An 8,990-nucleotide genomic window follows, 5' to 3' on the forward strand; every position below is an offset into this window, starting at 1 on the left:
CACGGGAGGAGCTGATACCCAGGGGAGCAGCTGATACACAGGGGAGGAGCTGATACCCAGGGGAGCAGCTGATACACAGGGGAGGAGCTAATACACAGGGGAGGAGCTGATACCCAGGGGAGGAGCTGATACACAGGGGAGGAGCTGATACACAGGGGAGGAGCTGATACCCAGGGGAGGAGCTGATACCCAGGGGAGGAGCTGATACACAGGGGAGGAGCTGATACAATGCAGGGGAGGAGCTAATACACAGGGGAGGAGCTGATACCCAGGGGAGGAGCTGATACACAGCGGAGGAGCTGATACAATGCAGGGGAGGAGCTAATACACAGGGGAGGAGCTGATACCCAGGGGAGGGTGAGAGAAAGGGGCTTCATCGATGATCAGAGGAGGGGGAATACGGGTGAGGGAAGGATGAGCAGGTCATGATGAGGAAATAGAGCAGGAGCAATAGAGATCCTCATCCCACTACCTATACATCTTTTCTCCTCCTCCTGTATCTCCACCCTCCTCCACCTCATTCCCCCTCCTCTTCCTCATTTCTTTTTTCTTTCATCTAATAAGGAAATATTGCCCTACTTTGTTCTTTTTTAATGGAAGAAATTATCAATCAAATTCGGTTGCCCTAATTGATTCCTAAATTTTAGGGAGAATTACACCAGCCCACCTCCCTCCTTCATCGTCTACACTTCTAATTTACCTACTTCTGCCTTCCTCCTTCTCCTCTTCTTCCTCCTCCTTCCCTCCTCTTCTCCGGCCCCCTCCTTTCTTCCGCTACATTCTCCCACCCGTATCGCATCATTTGTTCGCTAACTGCTCCTTCTAGTTGCCTCCTACCTCCTCTTCCTCTTTCGCCTTCCCCCCTCCTTTACTACGGCCCCTCTCCCCTCCTCCCCTTCTCCTCTACCCACTGCACGTCACTTTTCTTCCTTCACGATCTCCATCTTTTCCGACTAATTTCTTTTCGTTCTCCCCTCCTAAACCCTTTTCCCCTCCTCTGCCACGCCCTTCCTCCTCCACTCTCGTCCACTCCCCTGCTTCCTTTGCCTCCTAGTCAGTATGTACTGAAGAACACTGCATAATATAGCTTGCTATGAGAGAAAGAGGGGTGGGAGACTGAGGAAAGGCGGCAGGGAAGAAAGCTGATGGCGGTATAAAAGAATGAGGCTGAGCGAGGGACAGCGGGGGAGGCAAGGGAAGGACAGGACGGGATGAATTAGTAGTTTTGCTTCCCACAGGCTAGGGCGCTCTCCCAATTATAAACACAGGTCTACTAATGACAATTTATTTCATAAATCTATGCTGAGATATCCCCTAACCATTTTAAATGCATATCCCTCACAAAATATAACTCCTCTGGTGAGAAATTGCGTATGCGCTACCACAATAACGTAGCCATATAAATCTATGCTAAAATACCTCCTCCCTATTCTAAATGCATAATTTTTGCAAAATATTATTCTTCTCGGGAGATATTGCGCATGCGCGAGCACCGTTTCAGGCGTGCAGCATGGACTGCAGAACCCTCCAGAATATAGCTTGCTATTAGAGAAGGAGGATTGGAAGACTGAGGAAAGGTGGCAGGGAAGAAAGCTGAGGGCGGTTAAAAAAATGTGGCTGAACGAGGGACAGAGAGGGAGGCAAGGGAAGGACAGGAGGGGATGAATTAGTAGCTAATTTTGCTTCCCACAGGCTAGGGCGCTCTCCCAATCATAAACACAGGTCTACTGATAACAATTTATTTCATAAATCTATGCTGAGATATCCCCTAACCATTTTAAGTGCATATCCATCACAAAATATAAATCCTCTGGTGAGATATTACGCATCCGCTAACACACTAACGTACTCAAATTGTGTTCTGAATGGTATATACAGCGGGCACCTTACATGCGAGGTCTTCTTCCTATTTCTCAAGAGAGGTATAGTTGTGAAATATTATTATATAAATCTATGCTAGAATACCTCCTCCCTATTCTAAATTCATAATCTTTGAAAAATATTATTCTTCTCGGGAGATATTGCGCATGCGCGAGCACCGTTTCAGGCGTGCAGTATGGACTTAAGAACACATGCCTAATATAGCTTGCTAAGAAAGAAAGAGAGTTGGGAGACTGAGGAAAGGCAGCAGGGAAGAAAGCGGAGGGCGGTAAAAAAGAACGAGGCTGAGCGAGGGACAAAGGGGGAGGCACGGGAAGGACAGGAGAGGATGAATTAGTAGTTTTGTTTCCCACAGGCAGGGCGCTCTCCCTAATCAATAAACAGCAGCTAGGTCTAGTGATAACAATTTACTTCATAAATCTATGCTGAGATATCCCCTAACCAGGAGATATTGCGCATGCGCGAGCACCGTTTCAGGCGAGCAGTATCATTCCTCCACTACTGCACCTCGCCCTGCCCTTCGGCGCTCTCCACTACTGCACCTCCTCCCTTCCTCTCCACTACTCACCTCCTCCCTTCTCCTCCATCTAATGCCACGCTCCTCCTTCTCCTCCACTACTGCATTCTCCTCCCTTCTCCTCCACTACTGCACCTCCTCCTTCTCCTCCACTACTGCACCTCCTCCCTTTGGAGGCTGACCTCAGCACTACTGGCAGCTCCACCCTTGACTCCTCACCTACTGCACTCCTCGCCTTCTCCTACACTACTGCACCTCTCCCTTCTCCTTCCAGCCTACTGCCAAGTCATCCTCCTCTTCTCTTCCACTACTGCAACCCAATTCTTCTGCCTCCACTACTGCACCCTCCTCCCTTCTCCTCTAACACTAAGCGGCACCTCCTCGCCTTCTCGCTCCTTCACTTGCACCCTAATTCCTTCTCCTCCACTACAGCACCATTCCATCGCCTTCTCGCTGCTTACCTATCACTCGCTCCGTCCTTCTCTTCCACTACTGCACCTCCTCCCTTCTCCTCCACTACGTACTGCACCTCCGCTCTCTTTCTCCTCCACTACTGCACCTCCTCCCTTCTCCTCCACTACTGCACCTCCTCCCTTCTCCTCCACTACTGCACCTCCACCCTTCTCCTGCCACTAACTGGCACCTCCTCCCTTCTCCCTACAGCTACTGCACCGTCCTCGCTTCTTCCTCCTCCACTACTGCAGCATCTTCCCTTCTCTTCCTACTATTCGCACCAATTCCTTCTCCGACTCCACTACTGCACCTCCTCGCCTGTCTCCTGCTACTACTGCCGCTCCTCCATTCTTCCTGCTCACTAACTGCACCTAATTCTTCTCCTCCACTACTGCACCTCCTCCCTTCTCCTCCACTACTGCACCTCCTCCCTTCTCCTCCACTACTGCACCTCCTCCCTTCTCCTCCACTACTGCACCTCCTCCCTTCTTCTGCCCCTTCTCCCCGCATCTCTTCCTCCCTTCTCTCTTCCAATCTCCTTTGCTATTTCGCCTCTTCTCTTCTTCCTATTTTCTTCCCCCACCTTCCCCCCCCCCCTGCACTTCGCTCCCTCTCCCTTGCGTCCCCCATCTTTCTCTCTTGTTATCATTTACAGCAATTCACCATATTTTTTCTCGCTGTCTTATCATCACATCGTCCTTCACCTCCTGATTTTCTTCTCTTCTGCTCACTCCTGTTTCCTCTTTGTTTTAACAAACCGTCAACTATCTTGTGAACAATTTTTCCTGCGAATTATTTTTCTGATCATTATATGGACGTTGTTTTAATCGGATAAAAAGTGATGTCCTCCCTCCATAACCTTCTCCCCTCCTCCACTTTTCTTCTCTACCGCCTCGCTCGTCCACCTCCTTTCGTTTCCTCTACCGCCTCCCGTCACCTTTGCCACCATACCCATATACCTTCTTTTTCGACACCTCCCGCCTTCTCTAAATCCGCCTATACGAGTCGAACAGCACGTTACATGTTGGTACTGGACAACCAACATGTTTGTTATGAATTATAAATGCAGGATTAATGTAAGAATATAGCACGTACATGAATATTAGAAGTAGATAATAGGGAAGATAATCCATATTATCTACTTCTGATGAATATGTATATAAGATTCATGCGTCATATGTAGATTGTGATCTGATTAGGCTTTTTCGTAAACTAAATTTCGATTGGCTAGATGAGAATATCACGTGACCACGATCCCCACGACGGATTCGATGGTCTTGTGTTGACTCCTCTTACTGCTGCCATTTTCGTAGCTGGTATGTTTATGTATATGTGTTTTGAAATCCACATAAATCTTGTTTGCAGCTAAGTGTTTAGCATCGGTTAGTCTGCACTCTTGTCAATACGATGTTTGTTAATTATTTTCTGGGATTAAATAAAAGCTACCCGCAACGATCTTCGCCTATAAGCTTCTCATTCTCCCCTATGTTTACATGGGAAATGAATTTTATGGACGCTGGTCTAACTCGCGTCTCTATTTTTCTGCTGTTTCAGCCACAATGGTGCGTATGAATGTATTGGCCGATGCCCTTCGAAGTATCACCAATGCAGAAAAGCGAGGGAAAAGGCAAGTGCTGATCAGACCTTGCTCCAAAGTTATCGTCAAGTTTTTAACTGTGATGATGAAACATGGTAAGTTCCATCGTGTTATTGTATCTTACTGTAGCCACAAGTTACCTTCTCGGAGTCGGTTCTCACTACGTAGCGATAATGTCACAAGCGAATGTGGCGACCCAATCTTGTAATTAACAAGGCGCTGCAACTAAACGTAGGTACCAATATTGAATAACTAACTTCTGTCAGTGTGAACTTCACACACTACCATAAACAGACATCAGAGGGTAATCCCATTTGGGTTCAAGGATAGAGATGATGTCCAGTACGGTGATTGGATAGAGCCTAGGACACACTGCGCGATTTTCTACGCTGGCCGCTTGCGATCGATAAATACGGTGCCGGGTCCGCGCGGTGTGTCCGCTCTCACGGCTGCGTATTTCGCTCGCGATCGCATACGCCCGGCGCATCGCTCGTATTCAACATGTTGAATATTTACGCGCGGTTTTCCATCGCTTGCGTACAGCACATGCGCTTGCATGCGCTTGCACCAGCATGCCCAACAATGAATCATCGTGTTCGAACGCGATTGTTTTTAGCAGCCAATCAAGTGTAGCAACGAAAGCTAGGAAAGCCATTGGAGTGGTTTGACACCGTACAGTGTGTCCAGCTGTACGCGCAACTCGTACGGCGTTCTAAAATCGTGAGCGAATATATACGCTGCCGGGCAGCGTACAGAATCGCTAGTGTGTCCTAGGCTTAAGATGATGTTAGTTGATAAGATAGGACTGGATATCTTCTCTATCCCTTAGCCCATATTTGCACTTAAACATAGCACCTCAAGCAATTACGCATGTATCATGTAGTCCCTGTTCTTAGTCGGCTGCATCACTAGCGGTGGGTGTGGCCCTTCCGTACGAAAAACCATGTAGCCTGAAAACAAATGCCGAATTTCGTGAATTTCTACATACGTCACACAGACACACTTTTTACCTTGTAAGTTGTATAAAAGTGTCGCTCAGGTATGAATTGCATTTTATTACAGCAATATTGCATAAGTGTCTGTTAATTTGTCAACTTCTACTTTTACACATGTGCAGGTTACATCGGGGAGTTTGAAATTATTGATGACCACAGATCAGGAAAGATTGTTGTGAATCTAACTGGACGTCTGAACAAAGTGAGTAGCGATTGTCTGCTTGGTTACCCTTGCATCGTACATCTGACCGTATCTTAAACTATCTCTGCCCTGTCTCTAGAGTCTAGTGTGTTTATATGCCACTAAATATACTATAATCTTAAAGCTCGGTAATTGTTCATGTTTTGGTTGTGATCTATAAAATTTCATTGTCTGCTCAATGATGATGTGATGACGAGCCTGATGCACTACACGGTTGCTATGGAAACTGTTACTATGGCATGTTTTATGCCTGGTAAATTGGTTGAAGTAGTTAACCATGTGATGCCATCCTTGATGTGAAGGTATCGAGGCATTTGTCTGAGAGAAAACAATGGAAATGGCATGTGAATTGTTCAAACATTGTCAATTAAATGTAAAAGCTCTATGGACACTCTTAAGATTTTGAAAATGGATTTGTATATGATGTCAGAAACATAGTGCATCCGTTTGTGTGAGCTGTGAAGTTATATCAATTGAGCTTTGTATATTTCTCCATCTGTTGCTTCCTCGTAGGTTCCTGTAACTCGACACTGTCAATTTGTGTTTCAATCCCCCATGTTATGTTAATTATAACATCATAAATAAATGTGGAGTTAATAAACTTGTGTAATAATCCTTGACGGTAGCAGTAGAGTCTATTCTGGTAGATCAGTGTGATACCATATAATATTTGTGTTATGTATAATGCCAATTTAAAGTGCTCGTAAGGGAATAACGACTTGTTTAGTAATTGCTTAATTAAACTGATAATTTGGTTTCAGTGCGGCGTAATCAGTCCTAGGTTTGATGTAGCCATCAGAGACATTGAGAAATGGACAAGTAACCTGTTACCCTCTCGACAGTTCGGGTAAGTTTACATTCTTGTAAAGGTTAAAGGAATAATAGGTCCATTGATTATGCAATGTTGATGAATGCTAGAGTAACTGGCGCCTTGTGTATTTAATAAGTACGTAACCTTATAGCCTAACGCGTATTAGAATGTCCAATATCACTGATGGTTACATTACAAGCAAGACTTGATATAGGTTGTTGATATTCATTTACGTGCCGTAAATGTCATCCAGGAGTCGAGCGATAAGTCGCCGATGACGTAAACATTTGTGCGGCCCGTATGTTTTGGACGCCAGATGAAATGGAGGTGTCAGCGGTGTAACCACGGCCACACACGTACTAATCACGGATGCACATGGACAGCCCTGACAAAAAGTTCCTTATCACGAGCGTCCGTGTTTACGAAATCACTGATGATAGCATATTGCGTACGGCCGAGCATGTGTGCGAAAATGTCCGGTGCACTATAAATCTGTATCACACCCAGCGGTTTGAAACTGCATGGAAACTGTAAACAACTCAGTCAACTGATTTCTTGGACTGCGGATTTCAATTAGACATTTATTAGTAACCAGCAGTGATATTGGACAAACTAATAAGCGTTTGGCTATAAGGTAATGTACTTATTAACTACACAAGGTGCCAGTTACTCTAGCATTTGTCAACATTGCATAATCAATGGACCTATTATTCCTTTAATGCTCGATTCTAGTGCAGGGATTCTTATACATAAGAGGCACAGCTGCGCACCGCCATTGTGAAAATGTATCTCAAGTGCCTCAAATGCAGTCTAAAACATTCAAATTTTAAACATTTTGCTGGGGGAGACCCCGAGAGGAGGAGTCCTCCCTCTCTCCCCCCGCGTCTGCATGCGTGCCTACGGGCCTTTGAATCCATCATGCGCATTTTTTCCCCGAAATTGGCCATTACCTCTGTTGTCTAATTTTCCCTCAGAAGAAACCCTGTGGTGACCCTTTTTCAGTTATGAAATTGTTATCACTGGTCATACTCTCCAAAACTGTATTTCATAGCTTTGCCAGAATGCTTTGTTTGATATGTGCAGGTGTCCCAGATAATTCCCTGTGAATTCTGATATACCAGTTAGTGCGAGAGTGGGTCGTCATTCAACTACTATGTCTTCTTCTCCAAAACCACGATTAAAATTGTCCAGCAATGTCCAAACGTAAACAGCAGGTGTTGCTGATAGCCAGTGTCGTGATTGCTGTTAGTGTGTGCACGTGAAGTGCAGGGAGCTGCTGTGCAGACCGTTGTGTAGGCAGGCGCCAAGTTTTTTTATGTCTGTGGTGACAGCTGAAACTGTATGGCACATGTGGAGCATGTTGGAAAAAGATCTTAACGCTCCACTCGTTACAACTAGGCTGATTCTGTACTTCACGTAACCCACTGAATAATGCAGCTTGTCCAGATAGTTACGAAACAGCTGTGCTCTCTTTGTGATTACGGCCTCCACACACGCGGCACGACATGACACAGCAAAACGCAGCGCCGTTGTGCTGAAAAAAAATACATTGTGATTTCGCGCATTGTATCTAAGCGCATTGTGTTCACTCTGGTTCAGTGATCAGAAATTATGCATGTGCTTGTTGTCCATTGGCTGATGGTGGCGTGAGCAGAACACGTGATAAAAAACAATCGCGTTGATTGGTTCAACTGTCTTTCTCCGTACACGGCAGCCGGCAAAAGTCAAACTCATTTGACTTTCGCCGTCGCCGTGAAACCCGGCTGGCGCCGTGCCGTGTCAGTGGAGACTGCACCATAAGATATCATAGATTTGAACTTTGCCGGTAGGGGTGGACGACGCCGTTTCCGTGGTGTTCCGTGCCGCGCCGCGTGTGTTGAGATGGGCTTTTAGCCTCTAAGTCTAAGCACTGTCACGATGTTAAGATACATGGCTGGCATAATGAGATCAAGTGTTAGCACTTCTAATAAAAGTGTGACTCACTTGGTTTAACTCACCGACAAGTTGAAGTAACTGCCAAGCAGTACATTACCCATTAAAATTCCTTGGATTAATAAAAGGCTAGCAGGAAATCTATGGTCACAATAGAAGTGGGGCAAACGTTAGGTGCCATTAATGATGCGGTCAGCTATGTAACATCGGTTAAGCTAAATTTGACCCTTATTATTTTAGGTTTGTTGTGCTCACGACCTCTGCTGGCATCATGGATCACGAAGAGGCTAGACGAAAACACGTGGGTGGCAAAATTCTTGGATTCTTCTTTTGAAGATGAAAATGTATTATTAAAGGCAAGAAAAATGTTAAAAATTTACATAAAACGTGTAATTCATTTATCTTGTCTTTGTTGGTCAATGGTGTACATTGTCTTGTGGGAAACATGGGAAAATTACATTTCATCATGCATAAAACCAAGAGTGTACAACGGAAAAACGGGAAAATAGTGCTATTTCACGACATTATTCTACTTTGCCTGCGAGTCTAGAATAATTTTATGGTATTGCATTAAACAGAATTCTTTGCTCTCTAAAACGACC

General features: G+C 45.3%; 1 protein-coding gene across 2 annotated transcripts; it reads left to right on the forward strand.

The window, feature by feature from the left end:
• The first annotated feature begins 4,105 nt into the window (after positions 1 to 4,105).
• Positions 4,106 to 8,787, forward strand: LOC106821168 (40S ribosomal protein S15a). Of its 2 annotated transcripts, none has more exons than XM_014825861.1 (5): positions 4,106 to 4,167; positions 4,406 to 4,543; positions 5,566 to 5,645; positions 6,407 to 6,492; positions 8,629 to 8,787. In XM_014825861.1, the coding sequence occupies exons 2-5, from the start codon at positions 4,411 to 4,413 to the stop codon at positions 8,720 to 8,722; spliced, it is 393 nt and encodes a 130-aa protein (XP_014681347.1). In that variant the 5' UTR covers positions 4,106 to 4,167; positions 4,406 to 4,410; the 3' UTR covers positions 8,723 to 8,787. The 2 variants fall into 2 exon arrangements, with proteins under 2 accessions (XP_014681347.1, XP_014681348.1); XM_014825862.1 differs by having other exon boundaries at positions 4,143 to 4,233.
• The last annotated feature ends 203 nt before the right edge of the window (positions 8,788 to 8,990 follow it).

The sequence above is a fragment of the Priapulus caudatus genome, unplaced genomic scaffold (genome assembly GCF_000485595.1).
Source record: "Priapulus caudatus unplaced genomic scaffold, Priapulus_caudatus-5.0.1 Scaffold61, whole genome shotgun sequence".
In the NCBI taxonomy this organism is placed as follows: Eukaryota; Metazoa; Priapulida; class Priapulimorpha; order Priapulimorphida; family Priapulidae; genus Priapulus; species Priapulus caudatus.